The 24,430-nt window shown below is 40.7% G+C and overlaps 1 protein-coding gene across 1 annotated transcript in view; it reads right to left on the bottom strand.

Annotated features, from left to right (window-relative positions):
- The window catches only part of SEZ6 (seizure related 6 homolog), a 481,362-nt gene that overhangs the window by 226,202 nt on the left and 230,730 nt on the right, over window positions 1-24,430 (bottom strand). The window contains exons 2-3 of the mRNA XM_075263749.1: window positions 17,678-18,430; window positions 13,451-13,584 (exon numbers count right to left, since the gene is read on the bottom strand). Of these exons, the coding sequence (XP_075119850.1) occupies window positions 13,451-13,584; window positions 17,678-18,430 (887 nt within the window). The remainder of the gene's footprint in view (window positions 1-13,450; window positions 13,585-17,677; window positions 18,431-24,430) is intronic.

Raw genomic sequence — 24,430 nt, 5'->3', positions numbered from 1 at the left:
TTTGAAAACAGATATCCCTAAGTAGGATCTAGGTTTGAATAAGACATAGGCTTAGGCTTGAATGGTACACACAACCGCAGCTATTAAAAGTACAGCGAGCGAGCACTGCAGTTCACTTGCTCATAGGGAAAACAGTTGATCTGAGGGGTCCTGGGAGTCAGACCCGCGCTAACCTAAACTTTTTGATAATATCAATTTCTGAAAAGTAGATAACCTCTTTCTATATGTCTCTATAATTGGAAATTTGACTCTTGGTGTAAGTTAACTGCAACCTTCGAATGTCACAACACGACTGAGAGATAATCCTATTCTAGTAGAAATCAATATATATCCCGAGGTCTAGTAATGGTCCTAAATTATAGACTTCTATTAGAATTAGACTCATGCAATCCATCTGGTCGGGCCATTTTACTAACGGCAATGCTATGTAGCTTGACCAAAATAATTTACTAGCCGGATTCAGATTCAGTGTTCTCTACTAACATACAGATGTAATAAAGGATGATGTTACGCTTGGGATCTCCTTCTATTAGCCAAAATTAGGGTCCTTAACAAAGGGAAGCTTTGCTTTGGAGAGCCATACAGACTAATATGCAATACCGTATTTACTCTGTAGCAGTCACACATGGTTCGGTCCAGCTTCTGCTGGAGATACATCTGATCACTCAGGTTCTGAAGTTGTACCCCTGTGTATCAGGTGATTGTTGAGCCAATTTAAAGGGGGGGGGGGTATCAGGACTGGCATTCATTATGGCAGGTTTGATCATTTCTGTGCTGCTAAAAGAAGTGTGTCTTCTCTTCTGGTGGCCCATGTTCCTGCACTGAACTCTACGTCATCTCATACAGTGTAGTTACCGGTAATTTAAGGCATTTTTTAGCCGGCGAAAGGCAACAAAAAATTCCCTCCATGGGATAAATGTTGTCTTCCTGAGACTACTCCTTTAAATGTTCAGCAAATTAGTCTTTAAAGGGGTTGCCCAGTTTCGAAAACACATTGATATGTTCTTTTAGGGAGTTCCTAGTTAATAGAAGGAGGTCCCATTTTCAGCTTTTGGGAAAAAAGTGTAAAGCGACTCCAAAGAATATCTCTCAGTCTATGAGCCAGTGGAGTAACTAGGAATGGTGGGGCCCCGTGGCGAACCTTTGACATGCCCCCCCCCCCCCCCCTCCAAAGACCCTGACCGACCCTTTTCCCTCGCGTTCCTGCCTGCACTATTATGCCCCATAGTGGTCCCTGTACACAGTATTATACCCTATAGTGGCCCTTGTACACAGTATTATACCCTATAGTGGCTCCTGTATACAGTATTATACCCTATAGTAGCCCCTGTAGCACAGTATTATGTACTTTAATAACCCTTTCATCCCTAAGAAGCAGGCAGCTGCCAGCACAGTACTGTGTGCTGACAGCCCTCCCTACAGACATGGGTTAAACTCACCAGTCTGCACTCACTCTCTGTAAGTCCTCAGTGCTGCTCACTCCATCCCGGCACTATCTTCTTCCTCGACGATTTCTCCGGCCCTTCCCCACTGTCAGGACACACGCTGCTGAGGCTCTCCACCGCCAGAACCCAAAACCTCAGGTGGCCTCGGGCCTCAAAAAGTAAAATTTATTGTTTATTTATTTTTTGTCATATTAACTAGTGAGGGGGCCCGAGCCCCCTAAGGTGTCGGGCCCTGTGGCAGCTGCTACCATTGCTACTGTTGTAGTTATGCCACTGCTATGAGTAGATGACATCCTGCATTACACAGTCAACTTATTGATTTACATGGACTCTATGTAGCGCCTAATTTCCCATGTGGTAGCACTGCAGTAAAACTGAACACTTACTGTCGGGTTTAGTCAGCAGAGAGACAGTTATTGTCAAGGGACAACTCAAACAAGTTGGGATTGTCCAAAATGGGCCATCTTTTTAAGAGAAACTCCAGTGTATCTCAAACAGTACATGTTCTTCCTAAAAGCCTGCAACATTTGGGTAAAAAAATGATAATCCTAACTCTATCTGGCGACAACTAGAAAATCAATTTTGACTCTGCTTTTGCTTGTGTTAGACTTTTAGAAAACCTGGCACCAGTGAAGGATTATTCAGAATTATTCTACAAAATCAGCAAATGCTAAAGTAAAATCTGTTGCTAAAGCTGACCAAGCAATTGTAAGTATTGTAGAGCTAGAGGTTCAGCACTGACTGCCATCCCTTCTGCGTGCGTGATAGTAGGTTTTATTATTTTTACTGAATAAAGCCTTGCTCGAGTAGCAGGGTTGTGTTTTTACACTTACCCTATGGTTTTGTTCTGCAGCTCCCACCTGTACACTGTAAGCAGGACAAGGAAGCGCAATAGATAGAACAAGGGAAGTTTTGATGTTTAGATGACAAATACTTTTCTTTAAATAGATAGAAATCTGCAAATGTGTCCCAATTTGACGTAGCCTAATCTCTGTAGTATGTACAATCCCAAGAAAGCACTGGATAAAAATGAAAAGTAAATAATTCCAATATATCTGATAGGAAACATGAACCAATTTCTGTAAATTGTCTTCATTAAAATCTCCATTTTTTGTCCATAGCTCCAATGCAGACATGCAAGTCTCCATGGCTATAGAATACATAGAAAATCGCTTTGTAGTCTGATCCTATAGTCCTGCTCCCTTCCATCCAACCTTACTTCTTACTAACCCTGATCTGGCATACTAGCAAGAAGTAGGGGACAGATGGAATAGAAAGTGACTGCTGGATCAGACTACACAGGATTTATTTGTAGTCTGTTTCCATAGAAACATGCAAATAAAAATAACAGTATATTAACAGTATTAAGACTACTTGCAAAGTTGAGATACATTGATAATATTGAAATATGGGCATAGATAGTAATATGGGGAGTAACTGTTACTCTAGGCTCACACCTGCATTCTGGTTACTGTTCTTCGGATCTGCTTTAGGACCCAAAAAATGGAAACCAAGTCCACTTAGAAAGCAATTACTCATGGAAACCTGTGGACCCCATAGACTATAAAGGATGGAATTCCTGAACGGAATCCAGGCGCAGGTGTAAATTTAGTCTTGGTAATGTTTTCTTTTAATTTCTAGACAGGTCCTGAAGGGGAAGGTCCCCAATACATAGTTACCTTAGTATGGTTAAATAAATTGTATGTCCATTGAATTCATCCTAGAGCGGGCTTCAGCGCTCAAACAGCACTGGAGGCGCTTACTTACTGTGTAAGAGGCCATTTTTCTTGTGGCCGCGGGCATGCACAGTCGGCTCTGCCCGAGGCCTGAGGCCTAGAAGTTTGATCGCCAGCACCGGAAGAAGACACGTGAAGAGGCCGTTCCTGAAGAAGATGGAGGCGGTGCTGGAGAGTTTTCTCGCAGCATTGGGGACGCCTCCATTGCTGTTTTGAGTGCTGTGGCCCGCCCCCCAGTGCTGAGAGAGAACTCATTTGCATCCGACGAAAATCAGGATTTCTACGGAATGGCGGCGCACAGGGATGATTCAGTATGTAGTCTGTTACCATGGCGAGACATGTCTGCATAGCTGCTGTATACACAATAATGTAGGATGGTTTTAATGAAGACTATATTTTCATCTGGAAAGGTGCATTTTTCTCTCTGTTCTTAATTCTATTATTTTTCCAATGTTAGTTGACATCTTTCTGTTGAAACTTATAGAATTTACTGACAGTCTTCTTCCTATTAGCTCTCATATATAGTATATAGTGTCATACGTTGCATTTCTGTGAACACAGAAGCAGATAAATTGTTCTACAGTATCTCTCATTTAATTCTAATTCATTTATCTGTTTTTGTCAGGTCTAGTGCACAAGAAGAAGTGACAATAGCTCGGTGGGTGTCTAGATGGTTAGACAAAGGGGAAGGGGCAGTAATTGGTTCTCCTTTTGAAGGGGAGAATTTGAGACTGAGCAACTTAATAAAAGTTAATGTGCTGTGGTTCTAACCTGAGAACAATATAAAGGAGTTAATTGAAAGTTCCCAATCTGAAAACTACCTGCGCTTGTCCCTCCTTCCTCCTTAAAGCTGTTTTTCCAGAACGTCTCATACAATCACGGTTCATGTACCTTGCTTTGTCAGACTATAATGATATGTACCTTGGAACAAGTCTCTTCGCCATGTGAGTTCTGCCAGACATCTTTTAATTACCGGCGCTGTAGAATGATGTTGTTGACCAAAGAGCTTTCTTTACATAAGGTTCCATTGCAAGAAATGGTAAAAAGTTGTAGTTGTTGTAGATTAGTACCATACGGGATGAGAAAAAATCCCACACCAGCAAATAATACTTCAATCTAATGCTATTAGAGGCCATGTGATATGGGGGAGGCATGTACATCATGTGTTAAAGAAGATCTTTTACTGCCTCCACCAAATTCTCTTTGCATCCTTCAATAGGTATTACTCTGCTGATTCTGGCGTTGTTGGATTTTTTACTCTACCGCCACCCCCCAACCATTTCTCAGTGATCATTTTTGTTGGTTTCAGCACAGTTCTACTCTTTGATGTCAGGTGGGCGGTCCTTATCTGTCTATTGAAACCCAGGACAGTAGAGAGTATAATTGTGCTGATACCAACAAAAATGGTAGCTCAGGAATGGTAGTGGCTACAAAAAAAATTCTAGCTGCTCTGAAATCAGTGGGGTGATGGATGGGTGCAATGACTTGGAGATGGTGGATTTGGTAAAATGTCCTATTTAATCTGATTTTGTCACATTTAACATGGACAGTTATTGCACCCCTCCAAAAAAAATTAAGCAATGCCTGGTAACTAGAGATGAGTGAGTACTGTTCGGATCAGCCGGTCCGAACAGCACGATCCATAGAAATAAATGGATGCACCTGATACTTCCGCTTTGACGGCGGCCGGCCGCTTAACCCCCCGCGTGCCGGCTACGTCCATTCATTTCTATGCGAGTGTGCTGTTCGGATCGGCTGATCCGAACAGTACTCGCACATCTCTACTGTTAACCCCTTTAAGAGGCATAGGCTTCTATTTTGCTACTTCCTATCGTGTATTATGGGCAGTCCACGGTGTGACACAGAATAACTGCTGGTAAGTACAGCTCAGCTATTGTAGGTAGAATGTATTGTCAGTAATATTGTACATGAAGGTATTGACAGCTGAAAGAAGCCATCAGATCATGTAGAGAGGACATCACTGGAAAATACACAGCATGTTGCAGCACGTTGCAAAGTATATTGTTAGAAAATTATAGTTTTATGGTTTTTGAGTTATTCAGGGTTTAGTTCTTGTTGTATTTCAGTATTTTAGTACAGAGACAATTCTACAAAGACAAATTCACAGCTTCTCAAAAAAGATTCTCATAGATTTGGGGTTATTCAGTTTACAAAAAGATGGCTATGTGACGATCTAATCACAATGAACAAATCCATTGAAAGACAGTGCAAAGTTCTTTCTAATGATCTGTTTACTCATAGGCTGGTGACAGTGACAAGAGGACATCCTGTACAACGGTGACATAACTAAAGTCTTGTGGGCCCCGATGCAATCTTTTGTCCCCTACCTCATCCCTACAGCGAATTCTTAATAGTGATGGTTATGGGTGCAAAGGAGTTTAATCCACCTTAATGTGGTTAGGGTAATCTGTGGGTCTCCTTGGTTTATGGGCCAGATGGAAGCTGCAATCTCAATACTGATACCAGTAACCCTAAGGTTAATGGGTCCCAGTGCGACTGCACCCTCTGCACCCACTCAAGCTACGCCCCTGCTCGACACCTAGAGGAAAGAGCATTTCACCAAAATCATTGGCATCAGGGATTCTGTACTATAAGGGCAGAGAGCATAAGGAAAGTTCAAAAAGTGCCTGGACACCTTTCTTGAATAGAATAATATCACAGGTTACGGATTTTAGATTTTTGGTAAAGTTGATACAGAGTTTTAAAATGATTGCCCGATTTGGAGCCGGGAAGCATTTTTTCCCCTGACATGGGGCAATTGGGATCAACCTCATGGGTTTTTTGCCTCTTGCACCAGGAAACTTGAGTATTCTGGCAACGCGACTGAGACTGCCAGGGAAGCAGGGATGTTGGTGATCACAGACCACTCATATAACAAAACTAAAGTACATTGTGATATATTGGAGTGATAAAGCACAAAAAGGTAAAAGAGTAAGAAAGCAAGAGAGAGAAATGGAAAAAAACAGTGCTCCCTTATTCTGAAATATCAAAAACAGAAAAAACCTTTTTGGGGTTTCATTTAAAAGGATAGTCTACTCACAAAACATCATATTCATCACATGCTCAGTAACTATACCCACTCCCTGTTATTTGCATAGTGCTGCAATAGAAAGAATTTTCTGTCCCGCTTGTCAGATATGGAGCAGCGCCCCTGCAGAAACATGACATTGTAACTTAGGGTGCATTCACATGGAGTTTTTGGGTGAGGATTTTGAGGCTGAATCCAAAAAACTCTGTGTGCATTGACCCTTAAGAATTCTGCAGGGAAAACCAGAAAGGATTATATTACCAGCTACAAGAGGGGGAAGTAGGCTTATTCTGTTGAGAGCCAGAATAACCATGAGGGACACATAGAAGCAAAAAAACTAATGATTTTTTTAAAATTTTTTTTGCTAGAAAGACTGCAAATTAAACTTTCTTTAATTCTTTTGATACCTGATCAATGAAGGTCTGATATACAAAACCCCCAGTGATCAGTTGTTTTGGGAATACTGAATGGAGCAGGAAGCAGGCAGCTCCGTTCACTGTGTAGTGGTCAAACCAGGTACTGCAAATAAGTTCTCATTATTTGCAGTGAATAATTTCTATCACTACACAGATAATAACTGTGCTGTCTGCTTCTTGCTCCATTCTCTGTGTGTCACCTGCTGGCAATAGCTGATCAATGGGGCTGGATGTCTGAACCCATAGATCTGCTATTATTCACCTTTCTTTAGGATAGGTCCCCAATAATTCTAGCCAAGAAAACTCCTTTCAATGTCTGAAGAGTTACTGTATAAATTAGTACTTTATGTCTCAGAAGTCTCCGGTTCAGGAAACGGGTCTTTCTTTAGGTCAGACATTTATTTGTATGCCATGAGTTTTATTTCACCTCCTAATTCTGAATTCTTCAAATGCATTGGAGATCTTGTATTATGTGGTTGTAAACTGAAGACGGCAGCGAATGCAATTAGTCAGGAGTCATGTTTGGCAGGGTTGGGTCAGCCAGGTTAAATAATTCCCTGGGCATCCCATGAATAATGTGAATGTCTACCAATTTAATGAACAGTCAGTACATCTAACTTCTTCCTGCTCAAAGTTCAGCAGCCACGGCAAAAAAATACAAATAAATAGTTCAACCTATTATGGAAATTTATGTTTATTTTTGCAAATCTTTAGAGTAATTTTCATTTTCTACAGACAAAAATGCAAAATTTTAAAATAGATTTTTTTTTCTATTGTGCCTAAAAGTTCAGCGTGATAAAATAACATTTACTCGGAAAGTACATTTTGCCCGCTGCCGTACTCGGTAATAGGACAATACAAAAGAACACTGCATGCTTCTCAATAACCTTCTCACGTCTCTACCAATTTCTATCCTTTCTGCTAAGAGGGATGAGTGGTCTCCATAGCAGCATTTTAAATACAGCAATATGCAGAAAGAGCAGTGAAGGTGTTCTCTTAAATATCATCATTTCCCATACCTATGAGCCAGACAGAGAACAGAGAGGTAACATGCAATATACCCGACAGCCCTGCTGCATAGAAACCAAGAGGAAATGAGAACACCTGCTATGATTAACTACATGCTCAGAAATACAAAGGCGACAAATGAGAAGAAGAAATAAAGCAAATACAGTCAATGAATGTCATTCTGATAAAAGAGAATATTCTCATAATATACTATACATTTATACATGTACCCTATTCAGTCATGTGACACACATTAAAGGTACATCTTAGTATAGGGTGATAGGTCTTATCATTACGACATAAAAGCAACATTACGCACAAATATACATTATAAATATAAAAAGAAAGAATTCCCTCATTGTTTGTCAGACTGTAATGTAGTTGGGTTGAGATTTGGACCTGGTTCTGTCTCTCCTAGATATCAAAACAGGGCACTAAAAAAACTAAGCGTCCTGCTTTATCTCCCGTCTACAGCACGAGACACCCTGCATACTAGTCTCAGTCATTTGGGTGGAAATGGCAGAGGAATTTGGAGCAAATGTCTGCCTCAGATTTCTCCTCATATTCTGCTGTGCAAACCTGACCTTAAAGGGGTTGTCCCATCTCAAGGATCCTATCTATATTGGTAGCTTATGTAAATTGAAGCCTTTTCCTAAATATATTGCTTTAGAAATTCTGCTTTGTTTGCCTGCTATGTGACCTTATTCCTCCCATTGTTTACACAGTGTTGCTATATCCACAGATCTATAGGTCAAGTGATATCACTCACTCACTGCTCTTGCCAGCATGACAATCGTTCAGCTAATTGCAGTTTGCTGAGAAAGCCAAGTCTGTAATCTCTCTATGTAAACACACAGATAACACTGTCCATTCTGTACAAGAATCTGCATATTATCTGATCTGCAGAAGTGTTGTGTGTCCCGTTCAGCAAGAGGGAGGGGGAGGGAGAAAAATACAGGAAGTGAGAAGCAGACACTGAAGGTAGCCTGCTGATACAATGAGATGGGAAAACCCCTTTAATCTCTGCGTGATCTGCTCCATATTTAGCTGGTGGCTAGCTGGCTACAGGGTCCTGCCTTTGCCAAGCCCGTACCTTTTCTATCACAATGATGGATGGGGTTTGAGGGGGGGGGGGGGGCTCATTTCAAGAGAGAGGTGTGTACATTTGTTTGCTCTGTTATAGGAACAGAGAATCAGAAATACCAATAGGGAGAGATCCAACAGGCACAAACAAATCCCAATGGAAAGCATATAATGGGCTCTGTCAGGTTTTGATGCCTGATGTACTAGTAAAGGGGTTTTCCAAAAAAGGTTTGTTAGTGCTATTAATCGGTTAATAAGTGCACCCAAATACCTTTCTTGATTTCTGGATTTCTCTTTGAGCACCTGGCTTCTTCTGCATTTGCTTACTTGGGCATCTTCTTGTTCTTTTTTCCTACAACTACCATGATGCCTTGGGCCCCTCAGAGCTGACTCACACCACCTCACTGTGTTATTCCCCCTTCCTTTCGCCTTCTTTCTCTCTCCCTTTCTCACTCACTCTCCCTCCCTGTTTCCCTAGTTAGTCCACCCACTCCTAGTCTTTCCTGACTAACTAAACCCACCCCACCCCACCCCACCCCATCATACTTGCTTGTCTTCTGGGCACTGGATGTCACTTCTTCTGGGCGGCCAGCACTCTGGATCTATTGCGAAGGCGTGGGTGGCTGGCAGACGTCAAGAATAAGGGTGTCAGGTGGCATAAGGAAGTGACATCCCGTGCCCAGAAGATCCTACCTGGAAGACAGGTAAGTTTAATGGGCTTGGAGGTGCTGGTTTAGTATAGATGACATTCTGAGAAATGGAACGTAACTGGAAAATCAGAAAATGTGGGAAGTGGGTTTAGCTCAGATTAGAGAGATCAGTTTATCCCAGACAACCCCTTTAAATAATAAAAATAAATAAATAAATGGACAACCCCTTTAAACTGTACCTTGGCTTTACGGATCTCTATAGTGTTTTTATCACACTTGAAAATACATTTTCCACTTTGAGAATGCATAGAAAATATATGTTATTTATTAACATACACATATATATATATATATATATATATATATGGTTAACTCATTACATCACCTATATAATAATATTTTCCATGCACAGTAAATACATTCATAACTTTCCATAAGTTACAGATAGAGAGTTAAATGACTGTAATAACATGTAGGGTAATGTCGACCTTGACGTAACCGGCCGCTAATTGCTATAATACAATATGTGCAAATCTGAGCACGACCTGCCTGGCTGTCTGTTTTGCATTTGCCAAGCTCTAATTAATCGGCAGGCTATGAACACCAGTTGTATGGAGGTGGGATGGCGTGTTAGAATGACTACCAAATTCTTTCACATGGTGATGCAGCATGCTTTATTATTATTGAAGTGACAGAATGTCGACATGCGAACATAAGCCCTTAATTATAGACTTCCCAATGAAAAAAAGTCCTATGCCTTTCCCTTAATTCAACAACATCTGAAGTCACAAATTTTTGGTAACCCTTTATGTACGTGGCTTTAATAGGATGATTCTGTAGTTTGCTATACAAGTCTACATTACAAATTCTGTCAAACCTGAAGGCAAAAAGAGCAATACCCAAAGGTCCCCAAAGTAAGGCAATAAGGCTGGTCAAGGATCAGTGATAGCCATCGTAGCAGCAGATCCAGCAAAGCACTGATTCAGCAATGAACAAGTGTGAACAAGCCTTAAATATATTAAAGGGGATTTCCAGACAAATGATATTGATGACCTATACTTAAGGACCCCTCTGATCAGCTGTTCTCTTGAAGAATAGAGCTGGAAGCAGATAGCTTTGGTTTTTGTGTAGTGGATGTGCTGAGTTACTGCAGTTTTGCTCCCATTTACTTGTATAGAGATGAGCTGCAGTAACTCAGCAGAGCCACAAAGAAGAGAAGAGAGCTATCTGCTACTGGCTCGATTCTCTGTATAGTGACTGGTGGAAATAGCTGATCAGAGGGGTCTGGGTGTCAGACCTACGCTGATCTGATATTGATAATATATCCTTAAGGACCCCTCTGATCAGCTATTCTCTTGGAGAATAGAGTTGGAAGCAGATAGCTTTGGTTTTTGTGTAGTGGATGTGCTGAGTTACTTCACCTTTGCTCCCATTTACTTACCAGATGAGCTGCAGTAACTCAGCAGAGCCACAAAGAAGAGAGCTATCTGCTACTGGCTCGATTCTCTGTATAGTGACTGGTGGAAATAGCTGCTCAGAGAGGGTCCGGGTGTCAGACCTATGCTGATCTGATATTGATGAGATATACTAACATTAATGACACTATCCTATTAATAATTACTAATAATTAATCCTATTAACACCTACTATTAATATAATTTACTTGATAAAGCCCTTTAAATATATACATATATATTCTAACATGGAAACAAGGCCAAGCAACTCAACTATGCAGTAAAATACAGGATTTGATCAGAATTAATGGTGTCCTCCTTGTTGAGAAATACAGGAATATGTTTATCCATCATCTAATAAAATCAGGAAGGCGTCTGACCGACTCCAGGATAATGACCCTAAATATATAGCCAGTGACATAAAGTATTGTCTTCAGCATAAACGGAGAAGTGCTCCGACCCCGGTGGAGATCCAAGGGACATATATTGAGATAGTCAGGACCTTTAAGTATCGGGGTGTGCTCCTCAACAATAAACTAGACTGGGCTGATCACCTGGAGGCGCTGCACAGAAAGGGCCACAGCAGACTCTACCTGTTCAGGAGGCTGAGGGCCTTCAGAGTCTAGGGGCCACTTCTTAGGGCCTTCTTCAACTCTGTGGTTGCTTCAGCCATCTTTTTCGGTGTGGCCTGCTGGGGAAGCAGTATATCAACCAGGGACAGAAATAGACTTGACAGGCTGATCAGAAGGGCCAGCTCTGTCCTGGGGAGCCCCCTGGACCCAGTACAGGTGGTGGGTGACAGAGGGATACTGTTCGTGGTGACCTCCACGTGGGAGAATAAATCCCACCCCATGTATGGGACCTTGATGGGACTTGGCAGCACCGTAAGTGACCACCTGCTTCACCCCAAGTGTGAGAAGGAGCTATTGCAGGTCCTTCCTTCCAACCGCGATCAAGCTGTATAATCTACATCAGTCCAAGCGAAGATCACGCCGCACAGAAAACTAATGATTATGATGTCTTCCTTCTTTCTTCTTCTGTTCCTTAGCTGCTATAGACTCCTAGTATATCTTCTCTTCTCAGCATACGTGTGTCTACGTCTTAAATATTTTACAGTGTATTATCCTGTATCTCTATTACTATGCTGCTGTAACATACTAAAATTTCCCCATTGTGGGACTATCAAAGGATTATCTTATCTTATCTTATCTTAAAGAAGGACAAAGAGTCTGGGAGGTGATAATATGGCCCCCATGATCTCAACATCATCCATTCTGTCTGGGATTACATGAAGAGACAGAAGGATTGTAGCAAGCCTACATCCATGGAAGATCTGTGCTTAGTTCTCTAAGATGGCGGGGACAACCTCCAAACCTCCTCAGGGACAAGGATGGACACAGACAGCAAAGGCCTATGAGTATATGAGGAACCCTCTTAAGATTCTGTAGCGCTTTACCAGTAAATGTGAACTTTATATTTGAAACTTCTGTCAATGATATGCAATCTCATAGATATTAGCAGTCAACTTTTATGGTGGCATTGGTTCTCTGGGATCCTGTTGTGCGTGTGGTATGTCCATGACTCTTGCCATACAGAACAGTTAACAGGGTATTAGTACCCATTCTAAAGTCATTGCTAGCTCCAGTATCATGCAGATCATCTAAGATGTAGCTGGACTGGGATTTTTGGAAAATTATTCCATACCTTATTCAATAAGCATTGTTAAACTCTTCACACTGGAAGTTATGTTAAGAAGTTATTTTTACATGACAAGATGCCCTTATATCATCATGCACATTAGCACAAGATGGCATGCTGTATCTCCATATGCCTCCGCTTTCATATGAAGACATATGGCAGTAATTTTTTCATTCTCATGCCTTTTCCCAATGGGATCGCTGTGGTCACATTGAAGAGATATTCTGCCTTATAAGCCCAATATCACAATAATACAATCCTGAATTGCGGTATAGTGCTATATAGCTGTGCCTGAGTGCCATCTCCTAGTTTAGATGAATCTTTAGCATGGTTAAATCTCCTGTAGTCCGATCCCAAAATCATGCCTCCCTTACTTATCACTATTTTACCAAACTGTATAAGCTGTAGACACAGCATGATAGGAGACTCCAATTGAAGAATATTTGCAACCCTGTTTTATTTGAGATTAAAATGAGAGTGAAATCTGTTGCAAATTTGAAGATTGTGTTTAAGGAGGACATTTACCTGGATGTAACGGGAGCACACCGTTTTTTAAGCAATGACATTTTAAGGAATAAATTTACAATATATCATTTTTACCAGTTCCTAACATGCAGCATTTTTACTTCTTCTTTGTGTTCGATATAAACTTTTCTCTATACTTCACTCTAAAGGTCAGCTTAGAACATGTAAAACATTTTATGTAAATCTGGAATTGCAGCAATTTGGCCATTTGTCCCCTTTATAAATGCTATCCAGTTATGTGAAAGTTTAATACACATGTATTTTATTACCATTTAGACACTCTGGAGAAATTTCCATATTATATACAGCAGTTATATGGTCTTCATAAGTTTTTCATTTACGTCTCCGTTTTTTCAATCTTTGCCGTTATTTTACATAGCACTTACCTTAATTTCAACTCCATAACCAGAATACACATAGATTGTATAGCTGCAGTCCAGGCCAGTGTTATATGGAGTATTTCGATAAACTGGAGACCGAAGAACGCCCTCAGGAGCTGTAAAATTTTTACTGCAGGATTCTATAAGAAAGAAGACAGTATCATAGATGATGGTTTAGTATTTCTAAATAGGAGCTGAAATGGCACACCCAATAGACACATATATAATAATGTAGGAGAGTTGAGCTGTCAATGTGAAGATATATAGGCTGTGGGTAAACCTATGAAGGGACTTATTATTATACAGTATATATTAATATTATTAAGATCTATCTATCTATTATCTATCTATCTATCTATCTATCCATCCATCCATCCATCCATCTTATCTATCAACATTTATATCTATCTATCTATCTATCTATCTATCTATCTATCTATCTATCTATCTATCTCCTATCTATCTATCTATCTATCTATCTATCTATCTATCTCCTATCTATCTATCTATCTATCTATCTATCTGTCTGTCTGTCTGTCTGTCTGTCTGTCTGTCTGTCTGTCTATCTATCTATCTATCCATCCATCCATCTTATCTATCAACCTTTATGTCTCTATCTATCTATCTATCTATCTATCTATCTATCTATCTATCTATCTATCTATCCATCCATCCATCCATCTTATCTATCAACCTTTATGTCTCTATCTATCTATCTATCTATCTATCTATCTATCTATCTATCTATCCATCCATCCATCCATCTTATCTATCAACCTTTATGTCTCTATCTATCTATCTATCTATCTATCTATCTATCTATCTATCTATCCATCTATCATCTATCTATCTATCTATCTATCTATCTATCACCTCATATCTATCTATCTATCTATCTATCTATCTATCTATCTATCTATCTATCTAGAAAAACAAAAACTGGCAGCACACCAAGGTTTCAAAAAAGGTTCAGTGATTTACTCCAAGATGCGACGTTTTGGTTCCCAAACTGGAACCTTTCTCAAGTTTGACAAAAGTTCCAGTTTCCACTTTCTATAATACTTTGACTTTAAAGGGGACCTTTAACAACCTCAATCCAACTCCAGGTCTTTGCATCTTTTATCAGGTGCCACTGATGCCCTTAAGTCTATGGCAGATAGATTATATTAAATCTGCTGGGTCTGCTGGGAAGTAGAAGGCTATGTCCCCTCCGTTATCCACATCTTTGGCACACAAATGGTGTGTTAGATGCAAACCACAAAAAACACAGTTATTGGAGTAAATTGTCCATGTGTCAAAAATAGCAACTTTTTAATGACACTTTCTGGCTGTACTTAAATAAATTGTACCCAGTGTGTTTTAAAGCATACCTCCAATTATAAAACATTTCCTAAATCAATAATACAGACAAATATAAGAAAGTTTGTCATATATCTTACTTAAGAAATATGATACCTTCTCCATTTATCAAGCTGAGTTACTTTTCATGTTTTAGTCTACGGCAAGGGAGGGGGGAGGAAGAGGCTTCTGGAAAAGACATACTGCAGCTTCTACACTCTGCTATTCTGTGAGTGAAGGTGTGCACTCCTAAACATTGCGATGTTTCAAGACGAAAGTCTACCACTGCACGAAATAAGGCAATAACTCAGATACCTGGCTACTCCTCCCCTTCCCTCTACATAGAGTTCTGTGTGTGAGCTGAATACAGAGATGAATTCTATGCATTTAGACTGAGTGAGGATAAGAAGTAGGAGAGCAACCTAATAAGAGGAGAAGGAAACAGATTTTCTTAACAAGGTTTCTTATATCTGCATATACTGTTAATTTATGAAAAGTTGTTTTATAATTGGAAATACAATTTAATCATACTTGCCACAATAAATTAATGGCTCCCACAAAAAGTGGTGATGTTCCAGAAGAGTGAGCAAATTTCCTAGGTTGGCAGAAATATCTCTTTATCCGTTGGGGTATGTGTCATAAAAAAGGGGTGTGACTGTGACATGCAAAAAAAAAGTGACATGTAAAAAGGGGGAGGGCTTTTCTAAAATTGGGTGTGGTCATATGACAATTTTCACGGTGTGCTTCATGCTTTGGAGCTAACAGATTTCAATCCACTAAAGTTGGCAAGTATAGTTTTAATGTAATTCCCAAATTTGATCTCATATATCCATAAACCACTGAACCAGAAAGGTTTGTGCTACTTAAGATGTGTTTTGGGAACGCTGAATGTCTAACTTATAAAGTAATTTAGAGATTTCTGTGCAAAAGCTTAGTCATTATATCTGTATTTTCTGTTTTATTCCACTGAAAGATCAAGAAGCATGTATATACATTTTAATTAAAGGAGATTTCTAGTTTTAAAACTCCATTGACATACTGTATATTCTTTAAGGAATCTTGAATTTACAGAGTGGGGGGTCCTCTCTTCAGGATCCTCATTCGCGTTTTGTTACTCTGGAAGGCCTCTTCGGGATGGGTGAACCAATTCATTTAGAACCAGATTTGACCAGAAATTTCCAAAAATTTCAGGTTCACCTGGACAGAAAACATTTATGGTTCATCGCCCACATAACAGTCTTATACTCTGGGGTCTCATCAAAGAGGAAGCCCAGGGAAGGGAAGGTAATATAACAAACTCACTTTGCCTTACCTCTCCTGGGCATCTGGTGGTCCTCAAGCATCTTCTTCACACCTCTTTTGTCCTCTGCCTGACTTCACATCAGAGACTGACGCCATAAAGATGAGGTGAGGCAAGGTGTGATTAAGTGTCTGCTATGTTTCCTTACCTCCCCTGGGCCTCCACTTATTATATTATGTGGTCTGATGGGAGCCAAGAGTATAATAATAGAACTTCCAGTTCTATCCGAACAAATATTCATAAAACGAATCTCTTGAGGCTTGTCCATCTCTACTTCTACTCCATTACATAGACAACCCAGGACCTTTCACCACCTTCACCAAACCCAGTTCTTTGCAGGTTTCGATAGGGGACACACTCAGTGGTGTAACTAGGAATGGCGGGGCCCTATGGCGAACTTTTGACATGGCCCCCCCAACCAAAACCGACGACCTTGACTGATCCCCTCCTCCGCACTCTATTATGTCCCTTAGTAAGCACAGTATTATCCCCCATAGTGACCCCTGCACACAGTATTATAGCCCATAGTGGACACCCATTGACCCGGAGGAATAAAAGTATAAAAAATTACTGTTTCTTACCTGTCCCCGGCTCCTACGCTGTCTTCTCCGCTGCTGTCCTTCTTCTATGACGTCGGACGTCACATGACCCGGGAAGCAGGCCGGGTTCATGTGACGTCAGAGACGTCAGACAACTAGGAAGGCGGCCTGGCAGGATTGTGAAGAGATAAGTAACAGTGTTTTTTACATTCCCTTACCTCTCCCGGTCCGCCGATCATTATACTCGGGGGTCTGCAAAGACCCCCGAGTATAATGATAGTATTTGTGGGCCCGCAGTGTCACTTACCAATCCCAGCCCAGCCAGGATCGGCAAGTAAATAGGGCCTGTAACAGCCTATTAAACGGTCTATTAAAAAAAAAAAAAAAAAAACCCGCAGCAGTAGCGGCTGTCACCGGGCCCCATAATGTCCTGGGCCCTGTGGCAGCTGCCTCCGCTGCCTCTGCGGTAGTTACGCCACTGGACACACTGGTCCCCATGGAATGCTTTTAAGGTAAAAATTACAATATTTTGGGCTACAACTGTTTGCTGTTACTACAGTTGTTTAATGTATGTTATATATTATATGTTTTTAGGGATTATTAGTCGAAATCCCAGCTCAGGTTTACCTTTTTCTACTCATGGACCATTTTCATTTCCCAGTAGCTTCTGCTTTTCATAGTCACTGCTACTATTACAGCAAAGAAAACTGAGCTGAAGGTCACACCGTCCTTCTATTCACTACAGAATGGGGGTAGGACAATGAACCTTATCTTACTGGGTTAGCATGCCTGTACTGAGTAATACGATAATAAAGATGTTTTCTTATTATAGAGCTCCATTTGCCACATGTACATATCCTGTCTATTTCTTGCCTAAAATTTTACATATTAACTTAAAGGGGATATCCATTGTTAAGGTAGTTTTCCAGTAGTAGAGATGGTTATCAACATCTGATTAGTGAGTGTCTGATATCATTCAGTGCTGTTTTATGTTGAATAACCCATCTATTAAATTCACATTCATGTTTTACATTGCCACAATATTTGCTTAAATACCTGGTACTGGCACTGTCATGGTCACGGTTGTGGTAATAATGGTACTGGTGGTTGTTTCCTCTTCTTCTTCATTCGGTGTAACCAGAGTTGGTGCCATTTTGGATATAGTCTTCTTTGTATCCTTCCTCTTTACCATCATTCCGCTTTCAGTTGCCCTAGATGGGCCAATACTGTCTTGTGTGGCAGCGGGAAAGTAGGAATGACCAACCTGTAAAGGTTCTATGTGGCTTACACCTTGCGGAGAGGCGTAGTACATATTACCCTTCTTTGTTTGGGGTTCAACATGAGAATCTAAGGTTGGCAGTGAATCCAGGACTGGCGATGAGGAGACAGTATCCTGAATTTCTCTTCCATTTTCAGTGACAATAGAAGTGGTGTCCATTATCATTGTGGATGGGTTTAGAGGAATCGTAGGCGTAGAAGAATCATCAAGGGATGTTGATAAACGTTCTGAATGTGCCAGATTAACCCTTGTTTTGAGCGCAGATAGTCTGTCTCTCAAATCACTGTCATCCTGTTTGGTTCTGGGAAAGTAAGATGGTAGATGACGGAAGTCTTTTTTCATGATAGTTTCATGAAGAATCCCTTCTAATAGTGGGTGGTGGTTCAACAATGTCATAGTAGGTGCTGTGGTGATAAAAGGCACCTCTCCTTCTAGATCCTCTGTTAAGGTGGTGGACGTTGTATCTTGATTTGGATCCCATCTTCCAGTTGGCTTATTGCTGATTTCATTTGTTACTGCAGAAATCAATCCTAGATAAAAGATACAAGGGGAATTAATAATGGAAGAACTGTATATTATATAATGCACATGTACAATAACAATATGGAGGTTTGGCAGGCCTTATTCCTTGTAGGTTAAACATTATTAAGACTGGTATTACATATGTCAACCGTAAAATAATGTATGGCATGGGATCGCTGCAGGAAGTAAGCAAAGACTGTCAGAGACCTTGGAGTTGTGGAGGATTGCTGGTCTGGGTTGAATTTTTGTAAATCCTGGAAAATTCCTTTAATAACACCAGATATTGGTTACATGTACTTCCATTGCACAAGTTACAAAATCCAAGATCATGGAGGCATTATAAAGAATGAAAGAAAGTTTACAGTAGCAACATTTCCGAGCTGAGGCTAGAGCTACTGAACTACTTTCTTTGACCTAAAATAAGCTGTGGCAATCAATGACCTTTGACACGAGCAGCAAAACTATTTTCAACTTGTTCTAGGGCAGATTTCTTAAAAATAAAATGAGTATTCTTATACTTTCGCTTGCTGCGCCTGAAGGATGAAAGGAAAGTTCATTTAGACTTGACCCCAATCAAGGCAAAAGAGAAAAATCTATTTGCAGTGGCTGCAACTTAGACAAAAACTGAAGGGATCAATGTTGCTGGTGGAAAAATGTCAGTGGAAAATGGATAAGGCTTCTCTCATCTCCCAATCTATAGGTTTATATGAGACCCCTCACGTAATAGCCATCTGACATTGGCCTCAGCTATATAAAGTCAGTGCCTGGCTTAGTGGTGAGACACGGCGCTGTCATGATGTTACATCATCCTTATTAATTGTATTATCTCATATGCACAATAGGACGTGATCCTACGAGCTGAACCCATGTTGTGAATGTTTCTCTGACTTTATGTTTTTTTAATATTGTATATTTCTGCTCATACGGTTTAGATATGGTTCATCTCTTTCCACATCACTATTGCTCTATGGATCTTTGACATTGAAGCACACACTGTATTAAAGTATAATTCTTATAGATAAAGAGGACCTTTTGGTACTGCCACCAACCTCAGCTCTTTTTTAATCTTCAATAGGAACTGCTTCACTGGTTCTAGCACAGTTGGATTTTTTTCTCTAGCCCCCACCATTCCCGAGCAATCAATGCATCTAGTTTCTATGCCTGATATGCTAACTTGCCTCTTTAATGTTAAGTGGGTGGTGTCAGGCAGTAGCAGACAAAGGAGCATGGCTAAGAGATCTGATTAGAACTCCTTGGGCACTTATTGAACATATCCATATATTTAATATATTTCGCACTGATGCCAGAAGAGACCTCTCAAGATTCGTTTTGTGTTCGGGCTAGACTGCTTAGGCTCCTGGTTCATTTCAGGGTGGGCAAGTTCAGTATGAATCATACCTTAAAGTGGCTTAAAACATAGTGTAGAGCACTCTCATGGGTCCTAGGAATCTATCTAATTTCTAGATCTCTTAGGCAAACAGCTGAGGTTATGTCAAAGTGAAACGTGTCATTATTATACATTAGGGTCTCTTCAGACCCCAGAGTATAATATATGGAGGCCCTGGGGAGGCATAAAGGATACATAAAAACCCCACTCACCTTCCATTACCTCTCTTGGGCATCTTTTCTTGTGATGTCCAGTTCTCTTCTGTGAAGTTATCAGCCTGGGGGACACAACTGGGGTATGTGACTGGGCCACCAGCGGGCGCATGGGCACACTGAGCGCCAGGAGGCTCGGCATGCCCAGGTCACTGCTGAGGCCCAATCACAGGCCTCAGCTCTGAATCCAGGCTGATAACATCACAATAGACCACCAGACACTGCAAGGAGGTCCAAGAGAGAGTTAACGGAAGGTGATTATTGTAATTCCCTTGAGCCTGCACCTATTATACCCTGGTGTCTGAAAAGACCCCAGAGCATAATGCAGTGGCCATTTTAGATAAATCTCCAGTTATATTTTGAAAAAATTTAACAGTTTGGAATATTTGGGATGAACCTCATTAGGAGTCAATTCACCCATCTCTAGTCCCAATTTATACCTCCAATGTTCACTCCGATGGCCAGAATTTTGCCAAGATTTGGTATCTGCTACTGAAGATGATGTAGAGAGTCTGCAGTACATTGGAGATTGCACTCCAAGCATTGCTGTAATGAATGATTCACCTCTGCAAATGCACAAACCCATTGTACTGATGAACACTCTTCTCCCGTAGCAGCTCCATAATTAATAAATGTATTCATCATCCGTCCTGACCTTTCTTCCAGATCCACTGAATCTTCCCTAATCATTTTCACTTGTTCGCCAGTGTTTATCAACATTTCATCCTATTTCTCCCTTATTATTCCTTCCTCCCACAGACCTGCTCATCTGCTTCATTACAAGGGAGTGTCAGACAATGAGCGTGTTATTATTTTTTCTCATAATAAGTTCTTGCTAAATGAGCCGGAATATTAAAGTGTTTCTATGAGCAGGTTGTGCCATAAGCCTTCAAGGTATGAGGAGCCAACCCGTGAGTCTCGGCTGCGGAGGAGCTACCACGACCATCAGGCAATGTGCAGAAACAGCATATGGGCTCTATATGGGGCAACCTCATAGGGAACAATTTTTCCATGGATAGACAATCCATTTGTGAGACAAGGATGGGAATAAGCATAGTCCTTTACATGTGATTTAGTAGATAATAGGGAATCTTATTATTTTTCATGTGGTCCACTTGTCTACAGGTCCAATGTACATCGTCACTGCTTTTACATATTGTAGTTTCCCTCCAGAATATGTCAAGTATTGGGAGTTAAGGACAAAGTTTTTTAAGGGTGGACACAGACAGCCGAGGGTCACTGTGCAAGAATTTCTATGAGCCCATTGTCTCTCTAACAATCTTTTAGTAACCGTGAGTCTTCTATATACAATACAATATATACAAGTGACAATTCCAAGCTGCATTTAGTGGGCGCTGGGCTTCTTTACCCTGGACCCCTGTGTATGTTCACCCCTCATAAGAGAGGATTATGAAGTGAGGCTGGGGGCTGAATATCTATTTCTGATACTTCACACAAACTTTTTCAAGTAGCCTGTGTAAGACATGCCCTGTAGATATACATAAATCTCTAAGATGGAAATATTGGGCCCTTTAAGTCAGCCATTTATAACATCGAGCAATCTTTGAATAGGTTTGCATTGGAAATAGGAATTGTCCTGGCTGCCCAGCTGTATCACAAGCCAATCCCATCATAAAACTAGATTGTTAAATTGGACTTGTGCAGTTCCCTGATATATAAGTGTAGCAAAGCAGTAAGCTTCAGCATTATATAAGGTAAGCTTCTGGAAATAGCTCACAAATTGTTTCCAGAATGTGCTCTAACGTGACAGTCTCCGAGTATACGCACTAGGTGGAGGCGGCATCAGGTGAGCCGAGAATGAGAAATCCCAGCCAGGCCCAGAACGTAAAGCTTCAGGGCCCCAATAAAAAAATATGCAACAGGAATTCCCACTTGAATGGAATAATGTTACAGGTTTTAAATTTTTGGTAAAGACAAGTTGACTTGGCATTTCTGTATTTTGCCTTCCTTTGGATCAGCACTATAGGGTTAAAGGTTGGACTTGATGAACTTGTGTCTTCATGCAACCTCATCTATTATGCTACTTATGGGGTTGAGCCGATTTTTTTTTTAAATGTAGATTGTGAGCCCCATATAGGGATCACAATGTACATGTTTTTCCCGCTATCAGTATGTCTTTGTAGAAAGGGAGGAAATCCACGAAAACACGGGGAGAACATAAAAACTCCTTGTAGATGTTGTTCCTGGTGGGATTTGAACCCAGGACCCCAGCGCTGCAACGCTGCAGTGATAACCACTGAGGCACCGTGTTGCCCCCTGGGGTTGAGCTGATCTTGAGATTTCAGGATCGTTTTTAAAATCCAATTTCCGATCATTTTCTATCCCATTTTCCATCCCATTTTCTATCTCGATCCCAATTCCGATACTAATCTAAGTCAATGGGATTTTTTAATGATCAAAAATTGGATTTTAAAAACGATCCTATTCACTACACAGTGTGGAGTCCAAAAATTGAAGGCTTCAATTTTTGGACTCCACGCTGTGTAGTAATTAAAAAATCTTCCAGTTACTTAGTGCACTCACGTCTCCCCTCCCTGTACCCGCCCACACTCTCCTAAGTCACAACAAGCCCCGCCTACTCCCAACATCAGTAACACTAGCCTAGGGAGGCGGGGGCGCACGTGGTGCTCTGCTGGCATCTAAATGAGAGAGGAGAGGACAGAGGATGACGGCCCGGATCTCCAGTGAGCGGCAGCAGTTCTGTGCAGATAACTAGGGTTGAGCAATCAGGATCGGAATTCTGTTCCCGATCTTTTTTAGGTGGGATCGGAACCCGATCACTGTCATGAAATTTACTCGATCGCCGATCGGGATCCGATCTTTTACGATCCAGATCGCTCAACCCTAGTTATTTACCATGAGCTATCTAAAATACTGGTGTCTTCTTATGTAGGAGATAAGACGTTGGGCCCATCGAGGCTCCAGGGCTTGGTAGCAATTGTTACCTCTATATACCTATGTTTACGTCCATGGCCCCATCCCATCTACTTAAACCATGCCCAACACCGATTTCCCTATTTCTATTTGTGGACACTTCGTTATCCTACCTATTATGTCATTTTAATGAATAATTTTAATAACGGTCCCGCCCCCGCTTAAACCATGCCTTGGAGACAGTCCACTTTAAACCCTTTGCTAGTCATTCATTGATGAGGTTTATTTACCTTTTTTGATATTTCTTTTTCCTTTCAAACTACCTATTTTTCACAGAATAAGAAATAAGGTAGAAAGCCTGAAGATCTATCCGGCACTTATCATTTCTCGGCACAGAACCATATCAATAATAGAGGTTCTCTCAGAAAATTCAACACTCGCTGTCTAAACAATCACAGCCTCCTGTTAAGGAACTCGGTGAACATACGGTCGTTTCCTGTGTTATTGTATTATTTCCCAAATGTGTGAATACCGATTTAAGAGCACTGCCATTTCAGAAGAGAGGAATTTGATAGGGAAAAGTGAGGAAATGTGATACTTTTATATTAAACGTAAAGGCGTTGCTTTGTTTATAGCAATGTGGTTGTCTCGTGATAAGAACCCTGTCTGTATCCCTTATAGGCCATTAGGGCATTGGAAAAAGTGGGCCTCCACTTGTACCCCATATATTCTAAAGGTATATGGGTGTACTTCTTAACCCATTACTAGCACTCCCAGACCTTTATAAAAAAAATATTTCTACCCAGAAAACCCCTTTAAGTAAACAATTGCTGATCACTTTCACTGTTTCCATTGCTTTCAATGGCTTTTGTTGTGAGTTATCACAGTCCAGTGAGTTATCACATTCAAGCTGAAGATAGCCACATCTGTGTATTTAACAATAGTGATACTGAATTTATTTGGGACATTAAAATAGCGCAAAGTAGACCCCATCTCCTGGACTGGAATGGTCCAACAGCCTCAGTTTCCCAAGTAGTTGGAGTTATACATGGATGCCATCATATCTGGTAAAAATTGGGAACACACCTTCTAAAGTTAATAATGTCTAATTTATCAATTTTCATAAATCTATGGATTTCTCCATAACAGCTTTTAATAGGGTTGTCCACATTTTGGGTAAGTTCACACAGGGTTTTTTGGTCCGGAATCTGAGGCGGAGGCCACCTCAGGTTCCGGACCAAAAAACAGGTAGCTGTGACTGAATGCCGGAAAAAAGACCTTCATTTGATTTTAATTGGAGCCATCTTTTTGGTCAGGATTTTGAGGCGGCTACTTACCCTTTGACTTTTGGGCCTTGGTTTTGGAGATGACCATTAATGGGGGAATTTATTAAGACTGGTGTTCTATATGTCTTAATGAAGTCCATGGCTGGTACGAGATGTGCCCTCTTAATAATTCAGGTGCACTCCCATGCATTAGGACTGAAATATGTGCCAGTCAGAAACTAGCATTGA

This window comes from Leptodactylus fuscus, chromosome 2 (assembly GCF_031893055.1).
Source record: "Leptodactylus fuscus isolate aLepFus1 chromosome 2, aLepFus1.hap2, whole genome shotgun sequence".
NCBI lineage: Eukaryota > Metazoa > Chordata > Amphibia > Anura > Leptodactylidae > Leptodactylus > Leptodactylus fuscus.
Note: the sequence above shows the minus strand (reverse complement) of the source record. Positions and strands in the feature narration are given on the sequence as shown.